At 40.3% G+C, this 24,973-nt stretch overlaps 2 protein-coding genes across 2 annotated transcripts in view; one reads left to right on the plus strand and one right to left on the minus strand.

Moving 5' to 3' along the window:
* Positions 1-24,973, plus strand: part of ASMT (acetylserotonin O-methyltransferase) — a 255,792-nt gene that overhangs the window by 215,585 nt on the left and 15,234 nt on the right. The window lies entirely within an intron of this gene.
* LOC146805006 (acetylserotonin O-methyltransferase-like) overlaps positions 20,351-24,973 on the minus strand; it is a 723,771-nt gene continuing 719,148 nt past the window's right edge. Inside the window, exon 8 of the mRNA XM_085622160.1 lies at positions 20,351-20,814. Coding sequence (XP_085478286.1) covers positions 20,765-20,814 — 50 coding nt within the window. The 3' untranslated portion in view covers positions 20,351-20,764. The remainder of the gene's footprint in view (positions 20,815-24,973) is intronic.

Consider the following 24,973-nt stretch of genomic DNA (forward strand, 5'->3'; position numbering starts at 1 on the left):
GCAACAGTGTGAAATCTCTCTAATAAATGCCTTGTGAGTGATGAGGTCAGGCGTGTGCGCTTCCTCCAGCACTGCATTGTACATTTTCCCAGAAAGCAACAGGAGAGTGGCTTTACGATCTAAAATGTCCAAATACCATCACTCACAGGCTCTCAGTCTCATTCAACAGTTGTCATTTGCCTGGAAAGGCTCTGAAAAACCTGAGCTGGATTTCAAGAACTGAATCATGGTGGGAGACACAAATCTTTCATCCCACCAGTAAACTTTCCCCATTTTTAGTTTGCAGTGCTCATCTACTAATCTATGATGTGTACAACACCACATATTTCCATATTGATACATTTTATAAGGACTCACAGACTCCCTTGCGGAAAATAGGCATCACGGGCTCAAACACCCAAAACAATGGCAGCAGATTTTAAGAGATACGCAAACAAAGGTCCAGTTTTCTTTTTACAGAAATTTGACATTTGCTATACATACAAATATATGTCTATACGCGCTTGGACATGTATGGTTATGTATGCCACCCTCCATCTGCACGCGCTCACACACATACAACCCAAATGAATGTATTAACATAACATGCAAACAAAAATCAATTTATAACTCGTGTATATATTTCCCATCTTCCTAGATTCATCCAGGACTGACTTCTTTGTAGATATTGCTAGCTGTGTGCACCTGAAAAAGACTGTAGCACATGGACCACTAGAGTGGATTCTAATGAACTGAGTTAAAAAATGGATGCTTGAGGGAGGTGGGAGGAAACACATGACTCTTGTCTGCCCACCACCCCAAGGCAGGCAGGCACTCCTAAGAAGACCAGGGGAGCAAGCACAAAAGGAGAGGGGAGACAATGTGGCCTAACGGCTAGGGCGGTCGACCTTAAAGCTGGGGAACCGGGTTCGAGTCTCAGAAGGGACGCTCAACATCCTGTGATTCTGGACAAATCACTTAATCTCCCCATGACTAACAAAAAAATGAATCTGTCCACCTGTAACGTAACTGGTGTTCAAGTCAAGCAATCTGATACCTTCGGGTCTAGTTCACTCTATATGAAACTCCCCCAAAAAATTACTCCTGACATTTTCCTATCAAACAACGGTTCAATTTGCTTCCTACCTAAACATTTTGCCTTGAGCTGTAGAATGTACCCACAGAATGAGAACACGAGTGACAGAGGGTATGATAAATCTACTCTTAATGACCTGTTACTCCTAGTCCATAGAGTCTTTCCTGTTACCAACACCCTCATGCTCACCCCTCTGTAATAGGTCAGAATCATTGCACACACAATGGGACAGGACTTATCATCCTCAAAAGGATGAACACAAGTGGTGGCCCGCTGGAGTTTTAATGTTATCCGTGATTGACTTTAAGGTCTTTGTGATAGGACCCTTAACACACTCCATTGTATACATCAAAGATGGAAACCGTTAGGCTGCACTGCGCACACACACAAAATGTGATTGCACAAACCTAAATCATGACCTAAGCTCAACACTTACCTGAAACAAAATCCCACAGAAAGTTCCATATGAACCACAGCTTCACTTAGTTTCTCGAAGTACAGAAAGCAGCTTGCAGGATTCTGGACCTGGCAGCAGACATACTCCATTTGTCTGAGTCCAACACCCTTTGCAAGCGTGGACAACCTAGCTCCTATAGGTGGTCCACATTAAAGTGTATGCCACATGAAAGTGCACCCTGCCACTTTGTGCATCTGCGTTCCCGCATACAATCCCAGTAGCTGCTAAATAACCCAACATATAATAAAGAATAATAATCCCTCAAGTTCTCTTGGCCTGGGGACACTCGGGACATGTATGTCAATGCAGCTGTGTCCAGAAGAAATCCCAGAATCTGCTACAGATTGGGTACCTACTATCAGTGGAGCACAGCACGTCCCTGACTCATCCTGGCATGAGCTGCTAGACCTGGATCAAAGGAAGTGGTGAGGCCACAGCAGTAGCATTTGGACCAAAGAGAAGCTCTCATGTGTAAAAGAACAACAGAAACACAATACGATCCGGCTCTACACTCTTTCGGTCCAAAGGGTGTTATCAGTGGTCTAAGTGGAGTAAAAAAGTTTGGGAAACTGCAGGCGGGAATAACCCAAGGATTGGGTCAGTGGTCAGAGTCAAAAGTGTGGCAAGAAAGAGCAAAACATCTAATTTATTAGTATTTATTTGCTATTTCGCCGACCACTTACAGCTTATTACGTTATTTAATTCAACCAATGGATACACATGTTTATTGAAGGTTTAATATGAGCTATTGACATTAAAATACATGCACAATGTGGGATACGTTTCCAATCACAGAATGTCCCAAATACGCCTAAAAGTGGAATCACAAGCCATTTGTCATCAGCACTTCTCCCTTTTTCCACAAAAGCAGTTCGAACTTAAATGGCAAAATATTCTAGTTTGCAAATGTTTTCCACACAATTATGGCTCTGTCATATTTGCCAGGTAATACATCATCTTTTGCATAATCTGACAGTTTTAACTAAAAAAAAAATGTAGCTCAAACGGATCAAAAGTTAATAAAAATGTGACTTGTGTTGCTACAAAGTGAAGGGCTCTTTGCAAAGGTTGACTGGTCACCTTTCTCACTGCTGCATTTGTATGTTAAACTGGTACAGAGGCAAAATCTTTGCAGAGACAGTTAGTTTGTGTGAAAATGTCAAAATAATAAAGTATTAGAAAATGTACCGCATTACGAGGCAGCCTTTTTCTTGCTGCATAATTTAGTCAACACTGCGACATAATTTTGTCCTCCATTGATGCATAATTCCATTAGCCCCAAAGCAGACAGCACACATTAATAATGCTTGCTCATGAAGCAGAGAGACTGTAAACCTTGTAAACATGGTTTGGTGTGCGTGCAAATCCTGCAAAGCCGAGCTAACAAGGACTGGCCTCAAGGGTCCTGTGACCTCAGTGACGCAGTCACTGTTGCTCTAGAGTGTGCTGCTTCATAGGCCTGCCTGCAAGACTGGAGGAGAACTTCAATATGGATTGTGATGGACAGGCCTTCAAGGTTAACCCACACTTGCCACCACTAGGGTCCACCTGCTGGTGCAAAGACAGCAGAGCTTCTAAGATCTAGCGGGCCGTCTAAGGTCTAGCATGGGAATGTGCTCCCTCAGGAGAGTGGTCTAGTGGACTGATCATGAAGGCTGAACCGTATTCCCCAGTTAAAAATTTGTGTGAAAACAAAAGAATGCCAATGCTGATAAATCATTCCAAAGAGTCAATACATCATGGAGGACATCATAAAACGACCACGATGAAACTGATAAGTAGTATTTATTTGAATTTATCTTCATTATATAGAAATTATAATTTTTCTTGTATAGAAATTATTTTAGAAACAAGAATGGGAGAAAGATGAACAGTTTTACATACATGAACATATAAAAGGATTTAGAAAAAAAAGATTTTGAAAAGATTATTCTGCCTTTGGGGACAGACCTTAAACTAACTTTCATACACCGCTCCTCAATCAACCACACAAGCATTCACACAAGACTGCCTAAGGTAACCTTTTTGCACTTTTTAGAAGTTACCAGAAGGGAAAAATAAGGGAAAAATAACACAACCTGGTGAGAATTGAACACAACCATTTGTAGGTGCAAATCTATAATCGTTCATCACGTTTTGTGAGCAATTTGAAAAAAAAATTTTTGAAAGCACCAACTGAATAAGTTAACACCAGTGTTTGTTAACACAACCAAAGAATAGGTCAAAGAACAGGTCGACGCGTTTCGAACCCCTAAACGTTAGCACAAAGGGGTTCTCCTCAGGACCGAGACACTGTAACAAGAAAAAAAGAGCGGAGAAAAGGGTGTAACTGAACCTGTGCTATGTACAATGGCCTCAGAAAACACAGAATGCCTACATTCAATCGCAGTAACATGAATCGTACCGGCAGCGTGAATCAAGCCTTTTCTTGGATAGAGCCAACTATGAAAGCAAAGGATGGACTGAAGTACGACATGCAGCCAAACACATAAAACAAGAAAATGTCATGGTCGAAATAGTCCTACAGAGCTAATCATTTACTCACATTAATGGCGCGAAACCTCATGCAGAAGTAGAGTAAGTTGTTTGTTTAGGCAGGGGGTCCCCTGCTAGGGTGTGGAGCGTGAAGCTCTAAGTTGAGAAAATGAAAAAAAAAAAAAAAAGAAAAAAAAGCTCGGTGTAAATATGAGCCCCAGATGGCCAGTTACGGGATGCTCACTGGTTTCAAGAAAAAGTACCTGATAGGTACTTCCATGGACAGGCACTACACTTGCTTGGTACGGGAGCGGGAACGCCACATCTATGGACAAAAGAGAACTTGGTAAGTGTCCTATATCCAGTAGGGACCTTTCGCGCAAAAGGAGAATCCAACAGAGTTGTGTCCATGAGAAGTTTACCTTATTCATGGCCGGGAGCACTGGAAATCCATCGGAGTGCGAGGCTGTTGTTTGTGAGTTCTTACTTCCGTATGGCTACTACATAGAATTCTGGGAATGCCCGGAATTCTGGGAATTGTAGTTTCCCGCTACTCGGAAAAGAACCCTTACGGTTCAAGGCGGTGGACGAAAAACTATATTTCAGAGACGATTAGAATAAAATATTTAATTGTACGTGATGAGCAAAAGATTGCAATATTGGGGACCAAGAAATTGGAAGATGTGGCGCAGGGCATACGAGTGAAACTGTGCTGAACCAGCAATTGCAGCTATGTATCGCGGGAAATAGGATATCAGCCTTTAAAGTCTGTAGATTTCAGACAATTCGTTCAGACCTGATATGGCAGTATCAAATTTTACGATTAGCATTGCTTCCCGTTGTGCGAGTTTTAATTCCAAGTCCCCTCCCCTAGGATCACGTTCGACTTTAGAGATGACCGTCCAACGGAGGTCTTGTTCTCCATGTCCCATTTTGTGCCAGTGGTTCACAAGTGGTGCTGTCTCTACGTTTTTCTTAATGCAGGATTTGTGTTGCGTGATCCGGTGGTGTACCTCCTGATTGGTTTTGCCAATGTATAGCATTGAACAGGGACATAAAATTCCATAAATGACGTATTTTGTCTTGCAATTTGAAAAGGTTAAATGCTTCCAATAGATGCCTTTGTGGGAGAATAAAGATCCACTGATCGTTTGATCGCAGCACGAACAGGTTCCGCATTTGTGGTGTCCTTGTATGGGTGTCAGACCCATCATTTGTCTCAATGTAGGTTCGGGGACTTTAGTAGATGATGCCCTGACCATGTGGTTGGCCACATTTTTTTCTCTTTTAAAAGCAAACAAAGGGTCTGTCTCCAAAGTGGAATCCAAATTCTGGATCAAATGCCAATTCTGGTGGATTACTTTTTTTAGCTGGTTGGAATTGGGGCAAAAAGTGGTAACAAATACCTGGCGTTCTGTAGGTGACTTATCTTTTTTCGTCAGTAATGTTTCTCTAGGGGTCCACAAGGCTCGCTTCATTGCTGTTTTTACAAGTTTTTGAGGGTAACCTCTGTCCCGTAATTTTTCTACGAGGCTAGTGGCATGGATACCATAATCATCCTTGAAAAAACAATTCCGTCTTATTCTCAAGAACTGGCCATATGGTAGATTTTCTTTTAGGCTTCTGGGGTGATTGCTTGAAAACAAGAGGGCCTTGTTTCTGTCCGATGGCTTGGTATACAATGTTGTTACTAGGCATCCTTCTGCTGGAAATACTTCAACGTCCAGGAACGGTATCCTTGTCTTTGAAAAATTGATGCTGAACTTAATGTCTGGCGATCTCTGATTGAGCCAGTCATGGAACTGGATTAGTTGTTCGTGGTTGCCAGTCCATGCCAGGAAGATGTCATCTATAAATCGCAGCCAAGTTGTTATCAAATGCTTGTACGGGTTGTTGTTATAGATGAATTTTTCTTCGTACATGGACATGTACAGCACTGCCAGTTCTGGAGCAAATGGACAACCCATTGCTACACCTTTCGTTTGAAAAAAGAAATCTTTACCGAATGAAAAAAAGTTCTTTTTAAGAGCAAAGCTGGCTAATTCTATGATGAATTCAGTTGGGACCCTCAAGGGTCTTGGGGCCATATGTAGGTAAATTACATTTACCGACTCTTAAATACCGAATTTTACCGATTCGGTATTTATGAATCAGTAAATGTAATGTAGGTAAAAAAATACCGATTCGGTAAGTGTCGGTATTTTAGAATCGGTATTTACCGATTCGGTAATGGTAACTTGTTTCCCATTGATTCCTATGGGCCAGGAGGCCCATAGGAATCAATGGGAAGCCAGTTACCATTACCAAATCAGTAAATACCGAATCGGTAATGGGGGGAGCACAATCAAGGGTGGCAGGGTGTCACAGTGACACCCTGTTGCACCCCTGATTCCTGCATGTGTGCACATGTGGCACACATACATGCCCTAAGGGCATGTATGTCTGCCACATTGCACACTTCTAAGGGCCAAATAATGCTTTTACTAAGACATTCGTCATTTATCACCAACTTTTAGTTGGTGGTAAATAACGAATCCACACTACACCCACACACTCCCCCTACATCTCATTTCAGGATTCGGTATTTACCGAATCGGTAAAATTACCGATTCGGTAATTTTACCGATTCGGTAAATTACCGAATCCTGAAATGATCCCCCTACATAGCAAAAGCCTAAATACCGGTCGGTAACGGTATATTTACCGAAAATCGGCCATTACCGACCGGTATTAGGCTTCCTACATATGGCCCTTGGTCTTTTGTCCAGAAAGTGGGTCAACACTGCCAGGTCTTTTTTCACCCTTTACAGCGGTAAACCATAGGTGATGTGGTTTTGAATACGGAAATTACCAGGTAATTACCGCTGGATCCGTTTTTGGTAGCAGAGTTGTGGTTAGTGCCATCCCCAAAAGGAGCATAAATAGTTTAATGCCTAGCGCTAGAAAATAATTGCCCAAGTTAGATAAAGTCCTGATTCCTGTGCTCAGAACCTGAAGACTGGCAAAGCAGTACTGGAAAGGTGATACAAGAAGGAGATTGCTGGAGTGGTGTGAGTATTAATAGGGTTGTGAAATGTTAATGTGCCTGCAGGTATGTTTTTGTGGTATTGAAAAATAGTAAGGGTTTGCTCATTTTGACGATGTTTTTTATTTTGTTTTATTGATTGAATTGGTAGTTTAATAGGACAGATTTATTGATTATTGATTTATGTACTAACATTCTATGTTGAGTCGCGTCGAGTTTTATGTTGTTTGCACGGCTTCTGGGATGTAGGAAGTCGGAAGTTTGTAACGGTTCCGTAGTAGAGCAGAGGTAAGCGCTGTTCTCGGGAAAGACGGAATTGTTGTTGCCCTGTAGGTACACAGGGAAAACGTGTAACGATTGAAGTTGCACGACGCATTGTCTGGGTTCGATTCAGTGACATTAGAGACATTTTCTGTGTGAGAGAAGTGTGTATGATAGCGAAGTTTACCTGTGAAATTCTGGTCTTAGGTACCAGGGATCCAACTGGCATTCCGATAACGCTTATCACTGGAAAGGTAATAGGTACTCTCTGAGCTTGTTAGAAGGACAGGGAAGAGGTAAGCGCTGCTTTGTTAACGTATGTCATAATTCTGTAGTAGGACAGACTGTTCGCTGTTCTCGGGAAAGACAGAATTCTGTGTGAATGTACTACATTTTCCGTGTGAAAGTGCGTGAATGAAATAGCATTCGGGTTAATTGTGAAACTCTGGTTTTATTTCTCAGGAGCATTGGGTCTCCAACTATGTGTCTTAATTCTGGAGAAACAGTTAATTGATGCTTGATAGAAGGGTGAAGTAGAGGGATGAGCTACTTTATCAACGGAAGTAACGATTCTGTAGTAGGGCAGAGGTAAGCGCTGCTCTCGGGAAAGACGTAATTATTGTGAGAAAGGTCTATTGCTATTCTTTGGTTAGCGAAGCGGACAATGGAGATGTTTTTATGTTGTTACTAACAGATGTTGAGTAAAAGAGAACATAAGAAAAAGATTGTCGTAAGATTTTGATGCAGATCGTGCTACTCAATCTCCCTAGGCTTCCACGGACAGGATGATTTCACAGTCACACGCACACACACACATCACACGCTGGTGGGGCCCATAACACCAACATTCATTCTTATCAAACTATCCGTATTTAACCTAAGGGAGACTCTCTGTGGTTCTCCGATCCACACTTGTCCTTAAGATGGAAATAACACCTTCCCTGAATTACTTTTCTATTATCTCCATCTATCTTGGCGACGGATCATTTAGTTGGAGTGATTTAATGACTACTTAACACTCTAATATATACAAATACACATTTCAATGAAATAACAACCCGACACTTGAATTTAAAATCAATATTTCATTTTATCTAAATCAAAAGCAGGTTAAATCCTAATAAGTCAAATTCATCTTTGTCATATTTACCTATTCTGGCTATTTGTCGTTTTATAAGTCAGAACCGGTCCTCAATGAGAATCGACAGAGTCCCGTTCTATCATGTAAGTCACCGTCATCTCCGTCAGCATAACATCAGGATACTGGAATGACGTTCAGTAGTGACGCGTCAGGAAGCTCTCAAATCGACGACCCAATCGACTAGCCTAGACCCTCTCTAGTCTACCAATATTTATACTAAAATTTACATATACAATGTTTCATTCGACAATTTCTCGATTTATGATTGGCTATTCCAAATACATTTAATATCATTAAGTTACATGGGGAAATTTTCACATGTAGAAAAAGTATCGTCCATTCAAAACAGTTCGCATCCAAAGTTTCATTTGATACTTTTCTTCCTCATTCAGGGGCCTTGGCATGGTTCCCGGATGACCTTCACACGCATAGATTCTCCGGTCACACAGGGGACATGGTTGCTGAAGTCATTACAGGCACCCTTCTCCATTGTTTCATTAGTGTCATCATAAATCTAGTTAGGCTTCAGTCGGCAGCCATTGTGTGGCAGACCCAAATGGTCAACTTAAGCAAAGAAGACACAAAAACGTAATTAATACATCTAAATGATTATAACAGTGTTATTCCCTTGCTAAAACCCATATGTGTATGCATTTATCTAGCCATATGCGACATCCAAAGCCATTAATACTTGATTATTTAAGCGAAAATCACAAATAACATCATTTTTAAGCAACAATTATCATTTTAATATGCGTACAACTTAGTACACTAATATTTTAGCCATGCAATTGCATTCCCACGTGTATTCTTTCTGTTAATAAGGTTGGTTAATATCAAACCATCAAACCATTAATCATTATAATTAATCATAAGTAATTTTAATATAGACATACGAAAATGTATTGGGTATGTAAAAAGAAAACAAATTACCCGCTCCATCAATCCCCCCTTTGGTGATTTTATCACCACAAAACAAAACCCACAAATTCAATTTGTGTTTCCCCTTTTACGGAAATTCAAAATGTTTTCTTGCTCAATTATAGTCTGGTTTCCCCTTCATCTTCTCTCTTAGCTTTATCGTACATACTCTCCTTCCACTCCTCTAACTCAATTACTTAAAATTCTCTTTCTTGTTTCTTTTCTTTCTTTTTAATTATTTCTCGTTTAACTTTCTATTTATTTCTTCTATGTCTACAACACATACATCCTAGTATAAATATTAATAATACTAAAATCACACACGTTAGTGGAAATAATATTTTCCCTAATATAGTACTACCTAGTCTAGCTAAGAAATTCTTTATAGCAGCCATTTTATTACTCATTTTAGTCCAGATAGTTTCAGCTTCCAGTGGTACTATTTCATCATGCAATTCTGTAATATTTTTGATATAAACTTTTAGATCTTTGCTTTTATCTGGAATGTAAGTACAACAATGTTAAACTTTCAGCATTCCACAGACTCCACCCTCTTTTGCCAATAAGATATCAAGGGCAAGTCGATTTTGCATAATCATAGCACGCATAGCAACCATTTCAGTATTTACCAAAAGAAAACCTCCAGCGGTGCTTGTTGACAAGCGATCCACTATTGTTGACAATTTCCGAATATTATTTGCATTCAAAGATATTCCCACTGCTTGTGTTAATGCTCCAAAAGTATCACCTACTATTTCTAACCAAGTTTCTCTTCTACTGCGCATTAGTAAATTATTTGGTCTACTATTTTCTACTCTATCCATATGAAAATTTTTGGGAAAGACCAGGCCAACATAACACGTGCCATACCAATGGTCAGGCAACCTGTAATACGCCTTGTTCCCACAAATGTAATATAATCCAGGAAAGACTGGATCATTTCCACCTCTAAATCCCCATCCGGATGCAATAAAGTATGTATCATGGCACTTACTAGTCCCTATATAATAATAATCATATTGAGACCTTTCCCTCATAATACATAATTTTCCTTTCTGTGGAGTGTCTATAGCCACTGTCGGACTAGCATCATTTGCCAGCTCTTTCCCTCCATTTATGTCCCACATAGTTTCACTCCTTTTACTTTCTTCTGCTTTCTCGTGCATTTTTAACCTTCTTCCCTCAACCATATCCAAAAACGGTCTCTCTTCTTTCTTCAAACTGCAAGTCAAATTGTTTCTAAAAATGTATTCTAATGTTAGCTCTTTAGTTTCTATAAAAATTTCACCTAACACATTAGCAGTTTTAGCTGGATTTAGCTCATTATTCATAGGCAATTGTCCAAGAATGTTATCTATGTTTGACAGATTATATTCTAATTTTCCTAATTGATAAAATATACTTGTTAGCACACTACATGTTATTCCATAAGTTGCTGGGAGTTGATGATAAGTCACTCCTTCTGAAACAGAGGCAGGTAACTGCATACATTCGTAGCAATCCCTTACATCCATTGTTTTTTCATATTCATACAATAATTTTGAAAACACATTACTAGAAAAATCAGTTATAGACCTATCTTTATGTATATGTTCTGTGGTAGTTCTTATTGGAACTATCTTTTGAGAACCTTTCCCTATGTTAGTCACATTCTCAGTATGACCTTCTAATGTATCTAAAGTTACTTTAAAAGAGATCAGTAGAGCCAGTACGCTCCAAAGAAGCATTAATAATCCTGTACAGCAACAGCACATTTTACACCATCTTTTCAAAAAGATGCATCTACTCTTGTTATCCTCTATGTTAGCCATTTCGTTAAATAGACTGTGTCTTTTGACTTAGCCTCTTTTACTCCACTACTGAGCTCTTCTACTTTCAGACACTCAACACCTAGCAGGTTATTCCAGTTCTTTAACTTCTAGTTTTAGTCTCTTTACTCTCCTCTTCACAATGCTTTCACAGGATTACTCAGCTTGGCATCTCATCGTTTTTCACTTCCTTCTCGTCAGGCCAAAACAGAAATTCCTGATTCTCCGCTTCTTCTCCAATATCGGACAAGATAACTCTCAGGATTCCTTCAGCTTCTTCTTCTTCAACCACTTTCAGCAAAGTCTCCTCTGGATTTCCTTGACTATCTACCTCTTCCCCTTGTTCAGGTAGTGCCACATATGTCCATTCAGGTGACTTATACTTCTGGTTTGGCTTTCTTGTTCTTCTGTTTTCTCCAGACACCTCTGTCTCTCCCTCTTTTGCTTGGTCTTGGCTTGTCACTTCATTCACTTGTTCAGCCTTTGAGGGATTAACTCGTGTCAATCGATATCTCAGTCTTTTTATCTTGTTGGGCCAAAGATCTCCTTTAGCACTTCTTCTTGGTTTACTTCCTTTGTTGTTTTTCTCCTCGATCCAAGTTCTCTTTCTCAGAACTCGACCTTCTGGTATTCCAATTTCACTGTCCTCAGATTCTGTCTCAATTGGCTTTTCACCTTCAACAGTTTCTTTTTCCACCTCTTGCGTTTTCCCTACTTCTGTCCCTCCTCGGGTCTCCGACACGCAATCTTCCTGCTGGCTACTTGTCCCTTCACCTAACTCAGTGTTGGTTGTCCCTACACCTCCTCGAGGGATTTCCGCAATCTGTCCCTCTCTCTCTGTACCTGTCCCTTCTTCCTCTTCAAGAATTATTTCAGGTGGATTTTCTCCTACTCCCTCATCTGGTGTAGAAGTCACTTCTGTTGAGGTGTTCTTTTCTTTCCTCTTCTTCTTTTTGTGTTCATCACTGGTACTTGGTACCACCTGCTCGTCTCCAGAATCTGAACTTATATCTGAAATCTGAAATCTTTTCCTCAGAATCTCCTCTCGTGGGGTTTGAACTGGTTTTGGCCTTTTCTCCCCCCTTTCAGGATTTTCTTTTGCTCTTATTTTCTCATCATCTGAATCAGCACTCGATTCTGAATCAAAATATTCTTTGCCAATTCTGTCACCTGGACTTGGAACTCTCAAGGTGTGACTTGCATGTATCCAGTTCTTCAGTCCAGCGCACTTCACAGCAGTTGTTGTGATTAGAACAACTTGCCTTGGTCTTCCCCACCTTGGGACCAAGCAATTTCTTCTTCTGTGGACTTTTATTCTCACCCAGTCCCCTGGGCTCAGATCATGGGCTGGTTTTCTTTCAAGTGTGGTGGCATCCGCTCCAACCTGGTGAAACACAGAATTGACGGCGTCAGCCAGGCCTTTACAGTAATCCAAAACCATGTCATCAGATATAGTCATCAATTTGTTGACTGGAACAAATACGTGTCTCATGGCTCGTCCCATGATGATTTCATGAGGACTCAAACCTGTAGCTCTGTCTGGAGTAGACCTAATCGTCATCAGGACTAGAGGCAAGACATCAGCTCATTTCATTCCTGTGGCTAAACACATTTTCCCTATTCTGTTTTTGATTGTACCCTTCATTTGTTCAACCACACCAGAAGCCTCTGGTCGGTAGGCACAATGTAGTTTTTGCTGTACACTCAATGCTTCACAGATCAATCCCATTAGTTCATTATGAAAATGTTTTCCTCTGTCTGATTCAATGGTCACTGGGAACCCGAACCTTGAGATGGATTCTCTTAACAATAGCTTGGCCACCATTAATCCATCATTTCTCGTTGTTGGGAATGCTTCCACCCACCTGGAGAACAGACAGACTACCACCAAGACATACCTCAATCTATTACAAGGAGGCATTTCAATGAAATCAATCTGCATTCTGGTGAAGGGTCCTCCCTCACGGCCTGTTGTGCCTAGGCTCACCACTGTTTTCCTTCCAGGATTGTACTGCTGACATATCAGGCATCTTTGACAGAGACTCTCTGCTATCAACCTGAATTTTGCATTGTACCAGGTCTGCTTAAAGGCCCTTATCATAGCATCTCTCCCTAAGTGTCCCTGGCCATGATACATCCTTGCCATTGTTGACATCATGCTATCTGGCATTACTGGTCTTCCATCCCTGTAGACCCATATATGGTCTTTCTCTCTTGGGGCACAACCTGCTTTTACCCACTGCTTCATTTCTTCATCTCTTGCTTCATCCTGCAACTGCCTCACTTCTTCCCATGTTCCTACAACGTTAGTAAACATTAAGGAGCAAGAAACCATTTCCTTTTCCTTTGCCCGATTAATTGAATACCTGTTGCGTGCACAATACTGAGCCATGTCATTGGCATAACGGTTCCCTGTAGTGATATAATCACTACCTTGACCATGAGCAGCACATTTTACAACTGCTAGTTCTTTTGGCAACTGTATTGCTTCAATCAATTTTCCAACCACTTCTCATTCTTTATTGGAGTTCCACTAGAGGTCAGGAAACCTCTTTGCAGCCAAAGTTGGCCAAAGTCATGGACAACTCCGAAGCCATATTGGCTATCAGTTACCACAGTCACTCTCACATTCTTCCCAATTTTGCATGCCTTTGCCAATGCCACTAGTTCTGCTACTTGAGCAAATTTAACTCCTTTCAAGTGTGATGCTTCCATGACTTCTGAAACTGTACAAATTGCATATGCTGCACTCAGCAATTCTTCATCTGTTCTTAGACATGATCCATCCACAAACAACACATAATCACTTTCTGATAATGGCAAATCTTTTATGTCAGGTCTGTGTTTTGTACAGAGATCAAGCACATCCAAACAATCGTGATCAACATCATCTCTTACCTCCACTCTTTTAGCATCTGGCAATAGTGTGGCTGGATTCGCATTCACACATCTCTCAAGACTCACATTTGTTGCTCCTAGAATGACTTTTTCAAACTTAGTCAGCCGACTATGTGACATGAACTGTGTTCGGCTCCTTGTTAAAAGGATCGCCACATCATGAGGTACATAACTTTTACTGGATATCCCATCACAATCCCCTCACTTTGCTCTAGACTGCGACATGTAGCAGCTACTGCTTTCAGACATCCTGGTAACCCTACAGCCACTGGGTCCAGCATTGATGAGAAATAGGCAACTGTTTTCCTTAGTCTTCCATGTTTCTGTATTAACACTGAGAGTGCACATCTGTTCCTCTCACTGCAGTACAACTCGAACTCCTTCTCATAGTCTGGCATACCCAGCGCAGGTGCTTCACAAAGACTGTCTTTCAATTGTTTAAATGCTGCCAATTCTTCCTTGTTTAATTCAAGAGGGTCTTTCACCTCACTTTTTGTCAATTTTACCAATGGTTTGGCAATCAGGGAGAAGTTACTTATCCACTGATGACAGTAGCCAACCATTCCAAGGAACATTCTCACCTCTCTTTGTGTCATAGGGGCTCTCATTCCTTTGATTATTCTGATTCTGTCTATTGTTATTTTCCTCTGCCCTTTCTCAATATTGTGTCCTAGGTATTGTACTTCCTTCTTGCAGAATTGCAATTTTTCTGGGGACACTTTCAGTCCTCCATCTGCCAAATGATTCAGTAAAGCTATTGTGTCTGCTTCACAAGCCTCACGAGTTTTTGATGCCACAAGCAGGTCATCGATGTACTGGACCAAGACTGAATTTTCAGGCATTGCTAAACTTTCCAGAGATTTCTTCAACAACTGATTAAATATTGAGGGGCTCTCTGTGTACCCCTGTGGGATTCGGCACTATGCCAAAATACGGTTTCCAAACCGAAATGCAAAAATTGGCTGACTGTCATGATGTAACAGAATTGAAAAGAAAGCATCACACAAATCAATCACAGTGTACCATTCTGCATCATGGGGAATCTGATACAAAATCACTGATGGATTTGGTACGATGGGACAACATGACACAAGAATTTTGTTAACCTTTCTCAAATCTTGTACTATTCTGAACTTCCCATTAGGCTTCTTTAGTCCCATTATAGGTGAATTACATGGACTACTCATGATTTCCCTTAGAACTCCTTGCTGAATCATTTTCTCAATTATCGGAGTTACTCCTTCAATTATTTCAGGTGTCAATCTGTACTGGAGAATGTTTGGATAAACTACTCCTTCTTTCACAGTAATCTTTACTGGATCCACATTCCTCATAAGTCCCACATCTTCTCCAGTAAAATCCCAAACTCCTGCCTTCACTGTCTGTTTTAATTCTGGGGGTAATTCATCTGGATTGAATATGGCATATGTTTCAGAAACATCATTCTCTCTGTTAGCTATAGTCATTTTATACAGGACATCCTCATCCGGTGTCTCAAAAGCTATTCCATCTGGAGTACAGAATATCGTGCAATTTGTCTTGCACAACAGGTCCCTTCCTAACAAATTCACAGGACTGGTATCACACACCACAAAGCGGTGCATTTCTGAGAATTTCCCTATTTTAACATTTACTGGTTCTGTAAGGTATGTACTAATCTGTGTGTTTGACACACCAACTACTTGGATTGTTTCATCCGAAAGAGGAAGATTCTTTACATCAGCTGACCTGACAGTTGATCGTGTAGCCCCAGTGTCGACTAGAAAAGTAATGCTTTCATCATTAACCTTTCCATCCACAAATGGTCCTGTCTGGTCTATTTCTAGAGATGCGCCAAGTACGCACTCTTCTTCCTCCCTTCGGCACCGTCAGAAATTTTCCTCTGAATCACTCTCGTCATTTCGCAGCCAATATTGTGAAACAGCGCTTGCGCAATGTGGTTTGTTTACCTGCTCTTCATCGTAGAATCCTGTTTCCGCACTATACCTCTGCTTGCTTCTGCTTTGCGGTAAAGGTGGTTTTGGCACCTGATTCTGCGGTTTAACAGCCTTCTGCTGTCGCTGCTGTTGGCCACTCCCCTCACACTGCACCTGTGGATTCAATGAGGGATTTTCATTGTCAGTACTCGGAGGGTCCTTACACTCGGATTTCCAATGCCCTAACCTACCGCAATTGTGGCATGGAAACTTCTTTTTAGCTTCTTCTATATTACCTTACCCCTTTCCTGGGCCAAATCTCTGCTTGTTTCCTGGGTTATTTGCTTGTTCGACTAACTGAGCTTCTTGTCTTTCTGCAACTTTCACCTGTGCCCACATTGCCTTTTCCTTCAACTTTCGTTGCTTTGCTTCAATCTCATCACTAAAATACTTAGCATGTCTCAGAATCTCATCGATCTTTTTACTCTGCCATTCTACAGTGTGCTGCTTAATCATCTCACTGATTTCAGGACATAAACCATAAACAAATCTATATACAAAATGACTCAGGTCCTTTTCACCAAGATTCTCATCTCCACTAAACTGCTTGAAAGCTAGTATTAGCCTTTCGTAATAAGCATGGACTGATTCTTTCGCTTCCTGGTGTGTTCGGTCTATCTTTACCCAGTCTGTTTCTTTGGGAGGTACTTTATTTTTCAAAAATACCATAACCTGTTCATATTTCTTCATTACCTCGGGTCTAGTGCTCCTGTTTTAGGATCTCTCGGGTATTCTTTAGTAGGCCAATCTATGACTATTTTACATTCTGCCCATAAATCTGCTGGCACTATTATATCAAATAGGCTATTCAGATCAATCCACAGTACTTTTGACAACTTCACAAATCTGTCTACCTGTCTGTACCACTCAACAGGTTTCTCTCGTAAACGAGGGAAGTCATTGGTAAATGACAAAATGTCCTGTCTCGTCCATGGGACATGCACATATCCTCCTCCTGGTATCTCTCTCATGGGAAATTCTGTCACTACCTTCTCTTTTTCTCTCACAGGAAATGCTGGAAAAGTTCTGTCTGAAGTATCATCTCGCTTCCTGTACCACCTACTTTTCCATTTATCTACATCTCCCCATTTTCTCAACAACGTGATTATGTCTCTGATCTGTCCTATCCGTCCGGTAGTATTCATGTTTTCAATATCCTTATCCGTGAAATCCACTCGGTAAGGCTTTTGTAAAGCTTTTACCCTGTCCATGTCAATTCCCATCTCACTTGCTATTTCTTCTAACCTGTCATGTAGGTTCTTTGCTCTCCAAGTGACACTCTTACACAAAAATAGCAGCTCCTCATCCTGGTAATTTTTCAGCTTTTCTATAGGGATCGTTCCTACTATTAATTCTTCTAGTACCATGCGTAATTTTGCCACATCAATTGTTTGTGATTCTTTTTCTTTTCCCTGTAAGCCTTTTAACCATTCGCTCAATTCATCTGCAGTAATTACTGTAGATTTTTCTACATTTCCATGTTCTATTACTCTTTGCGGTTCTAATATTGTTTCTCCTGTCATTCTGCTCCTTTCTATGGACTCAGGATTTAAAAACGGATTATTTGACAAATTCAATTCACCTTCACACATTGTATGTCTCCAAGTGTTTTCTCTTGTTCTCATTGGGGTTTGCTCAACCTGTGTACTGCTCACATATGGAACTGTTAGACCATGTTCCCTCTCTTTCTGTTTCTCAAAAATGGGCATTACGGGACCTATTGTTACAGGGACTGTAACTGCTTCTAGGTTTTTGGTCAATTCTCTGATTTTCTCGGTTAATTCCAGTGTGGTTTTCGCCAATTCCATTGACTTTTCACTATCAGCTTTATCTTCCATTTCTTTTTCCCTTTCCCTAATGGAAATACTTCTTTTCACTTCGGGGGTCGGGATCTCTGTTTTAATGATTCGCATAGTATCTCTCATAGGTGTACTTTGGGTTGATGAATCTGGTTCCTGTCTGTATGACGGCGGATTTTTGTAAAACATGTCATCTAGGACATCATCCTCAACTTCATTCGCTCCATATCTCCTAGGTTTTACATGATTTTTCTTCTCTTTGCACTTTCTCCCTTCATTCTCCCCTATAGTTCTAACGGGAAACAGTCCTTCAGTCATACTTGCGTCTCGCCATCTTCTCATTCGGTCACTATGAGTTTCACGATCATACTGCCGCCCAAATGTATATCTGTACCTATTACCACTTCTCTGTTTTTCTCGCTCATGCATCTCATCTTCCCACTCAGTCAACGCCTCAAACTGTGTAGGTCTCGGACGCGGCTCTAAGCACAACATCCGCTCTCGCAAATTTCTCAATATGGCCAGATTAAATGAGCCATGTTCTGGGAAAGCTAAAACTCCATCTTCCTTTGTGTATTTTACCCAATTTTCTAACCAAATACAAGTATGATATCCATATTTCGCAACCATGAAGGATGCAGGCAATTTCGCCGGAGGAAGTAACTGTCCTTCCCTTGTCACAATCTCTTTGTCTTTCACGAACCACCCCTTGATTCTACTGAATAAGGATCTTTTCTTCTTTTCGCCTGAGTGATAATACATTTTTCTATTCTCTGTGAGTCTCTAGTCTCCTTTTCTACTGTACGATTTTTTTTTTCCAATAGCAGCAGGACTCACACTAACGCACCAATCCCGGAGCGTCTACATCACTGTAACAATCTCCAATCCCAGCGCGACTCACACTAACGCACCAATCCTGGAGCGTCTACTTCACCCTGTACTTCTTCCAATCCGTGCGTGGCACACGCTAACGCACCAATCAGGGCGTTTCTACTGTTCTAACCCACTGTCCAATCCCAGCGCGGTCTTTCTGACGTCAGCAGTCGCTGAAGCAGCTCCTGCTCCTTTCTTTTGTCTCCCGTCTACCCCTCCTTTACAAACTACTTGGTAGACTTTGTTTCTATTTCCACAATCCTGTTAGTTACAACATATAAACATCTCCATTGTCCGCTTCGCTAACCAAAGAATAGCAATAGACCTTTCTCACGAGAATTCCGCCTTTCCTGAGAGCAGCGCTTACCTCTGCCCTACTACAAAATCGTTACTTCCGTTGATAAAGTAGCACATCCCTCTACTTCACCCTTCTATCAAGCATAAATTAACTGTTTCTCCAGAATTAAGACACATGGTTGGAAACGTAATGCTCCTGAGAAATAAAACTAGAGTTTCGCAATTAACCGGAATGCCTTTTTCATTCACGCACTTTCACATAAGAAAATGTAGTACATTCACACAGAATCCTGTCTTTCCCGAGAACAGCGAACAGTCTGTCCTACTACAGAATTATGACATACGTTAACAAAGCAGCGCTTACCTCTGCCCTGTCCTTCTAACAAGCTCAGAGAGTACCTATTACCTTTCCAGTGATAAGCGTTATCGGAATGCCAGTTGGATCCCTGGTACCTAAGACCAGAATTTCACAGGTAAACTTCGCTATCATACACACTTCTCTCACACAGAAAATGTCTCTAATGTCAACACACGGCGATGTCACCGAATCGAACCCAAACAATGCGACGCGCAACTTCAATTGTTACACGTTTTTCCCCGTGTACCTACAGGGCAACAACAATTCCGCCTTTCCGAGAGCAGCGCTTACCTCTGCCCTACTACGAAACTGTTTACCGACTTCCTACATCCCAGAAGCCGCACAGACTACATAGAACTCAACACGACTTCAACATATAGGGTTAGTACACATATCAATACCAATCAATAATCAATAAGCTAAATATACAGGCAAAATCATTAAACCAAAACAATAAAAACCATCATACTGCTACCAGAAAAACTGATGCAGGTCGTGCTACTCAATCTCCCTAGGCTTCCACGGACAGGATGGTTTCACAGTCACACGCACACACACACATCACACGCTGGTGGGGCCCATAACACCAACATTCATTCTTATCAAACTATCCGTACTTAACCTAAGGGAGACTCTCTGGGGTTCTCCGATCCACACTTGTCCTTAAGATGGAAATAACACCTTCCCTGAATTACTTTTCTATTATCTCCATCTATCTTGGCGACGGATCATTTAGTTGGAGTGATTTAATAACTACTTAACACTCTAATATATACAAATACACATTTCAATGAAATAACAACCCGACACTTGAATTTATAATCAGTATTTAATTTTATCTAAATCAAAAGCAGGTTAAATCCTAATAAGTCAAATTCATCTTTGTCATATTTACCTATTCTGGCTATTTGTCGTTTTCTAAGTCAGAACCAGTCCTCAATGAGAATCAACAGGGTCCCGTTCTATCATGTAAGTCACCGTCCTCTCCGTCAGCATAACATCAGGATACTGGAATGACGTTCAGTAGTGACGCGTCAGGAAGCTCTCAAATCGACGACCCAATCGACTAGCCTAGACCCTCTCTAGTCTACCAATATTTATACTAAAATTTACATATACAATGTTTCATTCGAAAATTTCTCGATTTATGATTGGCTATTCCAAATGCATTAAATATCATTAAGTTACATGGGGAAATTTTCACATGTAGAAAAAGTATCATCCATTCAACACAGTTCGCATCCAAAGTTTCATTTGATACTTTTCTTCCTCATTCAGGGGCCTTGGCATGGTTCCCGGATGACCTTCACATGCATAGATTCTCCGGTCACACAGGGGACATGGTTGCTGAAGTCATTACAGGCACCCTTCTCCATTGTTTCATTAGTGTCGTCATAAATCTAGTTAGGCTTCAGTCGGCAGCCATCTTGTGGCAGGCCCAAATGGTCAACTTAAGCAAAGAAGACACAAAAACGTAATTAATACATCGAAATGATTATAACAGTGTTATTCCCTTGCTAACACCCATATGTGTATGCATTTATCTAGCCATATGCGACATCCAAAGCCATTAATACTTGATTATTTAAGCGAAAATCACAAATAACATCACTTTAAGCAACAATTATCATTTTAATATGCGTACAACTTAGTACACTAATTATTTTAGCCATGCAATTGCATTCCCACGTGTATTCTTTCTGTTAATAAGGTTGGTTAATATCAAACCATCAAACCATTAATCATTATAATTAATCATAAGTAATTTTAATATAGACATACGAAAATGGATTGGGTATATAAAAAGAAAACAAATTACCCGCTCCATCAATTTTGTAAAGGTAGGGCTAGTAGCAGGAGGAAAACTGACGTCCCAAAGGGCCACGCTGGCACTGGACGAGACAGTGGGTGTGAAGTGAGCCCAGTTTAAAAAGAAGGGGTCTGTAGCAGGAGTTAAACAGACTGAAACTGTCAATTGTGGCAGGATTGGAGAAAGTAAATTGCATTAAAATGTTGCAGAAATGGAATTGTTTAAAGGTTTAAAGAAGCTGTTTGGAGGTAAAGTGAAAAATTCGTTTTTTGTTGGTGATGCTCCTGAAGGAACACCTGTGCATTTTATGTCTACCAATTTGGGACAAAATTCATGTATGTGGGTTAACCAATGGTGCAAGATTACTGAAAAAGAGGGTCCTTTGAGGTTTCCAAAAGATGGTACTTTTGAATTGCAAGTTATTGACAAATTAAGGGAAGTGTTATGTGAAAGAAAGACACCATCTAGAGCTGCACAATTTGAGGCCTTAAGCATGTGGGAAAAAGCAGCAAGAGACAAAGCAAGTGAGGATAAAAAGGTAAAGCACCAGATATAGGAGAAGGGAATTAATGATGATAAAAAGCTTCAAATAAATAATGATTCAGGGGATGAAATAATGGATGCATTGTTAACTGAGTGTCCACCACTTTATGTGGTTCCCAATAAAAATGCTGAAAATAGTATACCAGTAAGTACTACAGTGGCTACTGCTTCTGTTGAAAAGAGAGACATACAGAATGAGAGAAATGTGCAGACATTTCAGATTGACCCACTACCTGTTGATTCAGCACTGACAGTGATACCTTCAGGTGTTACTGCTCTAAATATGACTGATTCAGTGAAAAAACTACAAGCTGCAGATGCACAGACAGTGCCTAGACAAATTATGACTGTTCAAATTAATATGGGCCCTACTCAAAAGGTTCAAAGAGTAGTAGAAGGAGTAAATATGTCACGGTTTATTTCAGAAACTCAGAATGCACAGATTATTGAACAGAAATTACCCCAGACAGTCCAAGCATTGAAAGATGGGGAAAAATGGTGTTTACAGCACAGGATAAAATGAATATATTTGAAGATGGGATTTTTCAAACCTGCTTTGAGGAAGCAGCAGTAATTAAAAAGATAGAAAGCATGGGGGAACAAATTAACCCAGACACCGAAAAAGAGAAACAGCTTAGTGTTTTAAATTCAACATTTGAGCATGGAGAAATTAACAGTACTTGCTATTTAAATCATGAAAATGTGAACCAGTGTCAAGAAAAAGAATTAATTTCCCTGAGTAAGGAAACAAATACATGTGCATTAACTACACATGGTAGACTGACCAATTTGGCTAAAAAATATTAAATAAATGTTTCAGGAAGTTTTCCATTTCAGAAAAGTTTCAGGGTACATGTGGATGATGAGGCAAATGAGACAATTTGTTCTTCAGAAATGCAATTGCACATTGCAGAAACTAAATATATTTTTAAATGCAATGGGTTTGAGAAATTAGGAGACAAGTGCACAAGAAAACATGAGAAGAAAAAGAAACCACCAGACCTAGCAAGGAAACTGGATAAGAAAAAGAAACCACCAGATTTAGTTGAGGAAAATAATAAGCAGAATGAGGGAGAAGCTTTTGCTTGCTCAATGAGAAAAATGGTGGGAGAAGTGCATGTTCATGTTCCACGGAACAAAAGTGAACTTGCAGAATTTCTGAACACATTCCCGAAATTGAGAGACAAACTTATGCTGTGGTACCCACAAGTTGATGGATTTATCGAAATTTTAAAGGACTTGTGTATTAATTTGGAAATGATTTTTGACACTGCCATGCAAACTGAATTATGGTTTGAATCTAAAGTTGTGGTGCAAAGGTCAGGTGAGGAGACAGTGAAAAATGTTTGCATGAATGCACCATCATTTTCTCTTGTTGTTGAGAAAAATGAAGCAGTGATTACTTTTCTGAAGGGCAGCGTGCCAGGAAAATATGTTAATTGGGTACAGACCAAAAGAACAAAACAGGAGCTAAAATTGGTTCATGAGTTTTGTGAAAGTGCGCGTTTAATGTTTCAGCAACACAGTGGTAGACTATATCCTGATGCCACTAGCATAATATTCTTTGTGACTCAGCTGGTTATTGGTTTAATATTTTCTGATCAGGTCAGTGTGCACATACAGCAAAAGCTGATAGAATGGCACCTGAAGGATGAAGGTTACTATTGTCCTGGACCGGGAATGAATCCAAAAGAGTTTGAAGAAAAACCTATGATGGTACAGAGAAGGTTTGCACAGAAACGTTTTCAGAATAAGCTGTTTGCAGAGAATAACATTGTGGTACAGGGTGATGTTTCACAAGCAGTGGTAAAAAGTGCTCAAGGAAGATTTGGTGTTCCACAGGGTGGAAATAAAGGTGTTTTGGTTTGTGCAAATTCAGGTATGGATGTTGTACTGCTGAAAAAAGTGTCCTTTTGCCATCTTTGTGACAGATTTGAGCACTGGAAGAAGAAATTTAAATTTAAACATGATGCAGCAGTAGGAAATGTGCAAAAACAGAGAGAAATGCAGGTGCAAGAGGTGCCAGCTAAGCAAATGCAAATGTCAGTTCAGAAACAGGTACATATGGCAGACATTTTTCAAGCCCAAATTGTCCCACAAAATATGGAAAATGCTAAAATTAATTTAAATAAGTTGTCCAGAGCAAATGTGAATAATTTCCAAAAACAAGGCCTGACAGGAAAACAATTGTTTTGCAAATTAAACAGCACAGATTACTATACACCAGATAATATTAATTTTCAGATTCCTGATGAGGATGTACATTTTAAAATGGCCCAACAAGAGACAGCTGTAGCATTGTTTTCAGAAAAGACAGCTGAAAAATTACCTTCTGGTTTGAAAGCAATAATAAACACAGAAATAAGAGAGTTCACAGAGAAAGATGTCAGATTAATAAAATGTGCAGAGCATGTCTCATTCAAATTAGAATTAGATGACATGTATTCAAGAACAGCATCAGTTGCAGGAATTTTACCAATAAAAGGATTTTTGATGGAATTGATTGGAAGTTAATGTAACTTTCTGATCACAGGTTCGCAGAAACTAAATGAAAAGAACAGATTAGAGCAGGAGATTAATAGCATAATTTTTCCATGTTGTCCTGTGGTACCGAATCCAGCCAATATATTTTGTCACATTCCATGTGCTGAAGAATGGCTTACTGTTATTGATTTTTGCCAAGTTCATGTCACAGTGCCATTGCATGAAGCTAGTGAGGAGTACTGTCAGAAAGAAAATGAATGTCTGGGACACATAATTGGAAAGGGAGGTAGAAAGGTGTCACCAGAGAGAGTGGAAATAATTTACCAGATGAATCCACCTCAAATTCAGAAAGAAGTCAGGAAGTTTTTGGGAATGGTTAGCTGCTGTAGTGAGTGGTTACTAAACCTTTCCCTAGTGGCTAAGCCTTTACTGAGGCTGACACACATGGATGTGTCTGATCCGCTTCCATTGGACAACAATTGCAAAAAAACATTCCTAGAGTTGAAAGAGAAAAGGTGGCGCGCCCCAGCACTAGGAATGCAAGTTTATTTAAAAGAAAATACACTGATGTGCAGTGAGAGGGAGGGCTGCGCTCTCTCAGTGCCTGTTCAAAAACATGAAAGCGTTCAAAGGTCTGTGACGTATTTCCCAATGACCCTTGAGCCCAAGGTCACAGAAATGCCCAGCTGCCTTAATTTAGTAGCTGTGGTAGATGTTAGTCATAAAAAGAGTGAGTTCATAATAATGGCATTTTCAATTATTGTAATGGTTG

Source organism: Triturus cristatus, chromosome 8 (assembly GCF_964204655.1).
Source record: "Triturus cristatus chromosome 8, aTriCri1.1, whole genome shotgun sequence".
Lineage (NCBI taxonomy): Eukaryota > Metazoa > Chordata > Amphibia > Caudata > Salamandridae > Triturus > Triturus cristatus.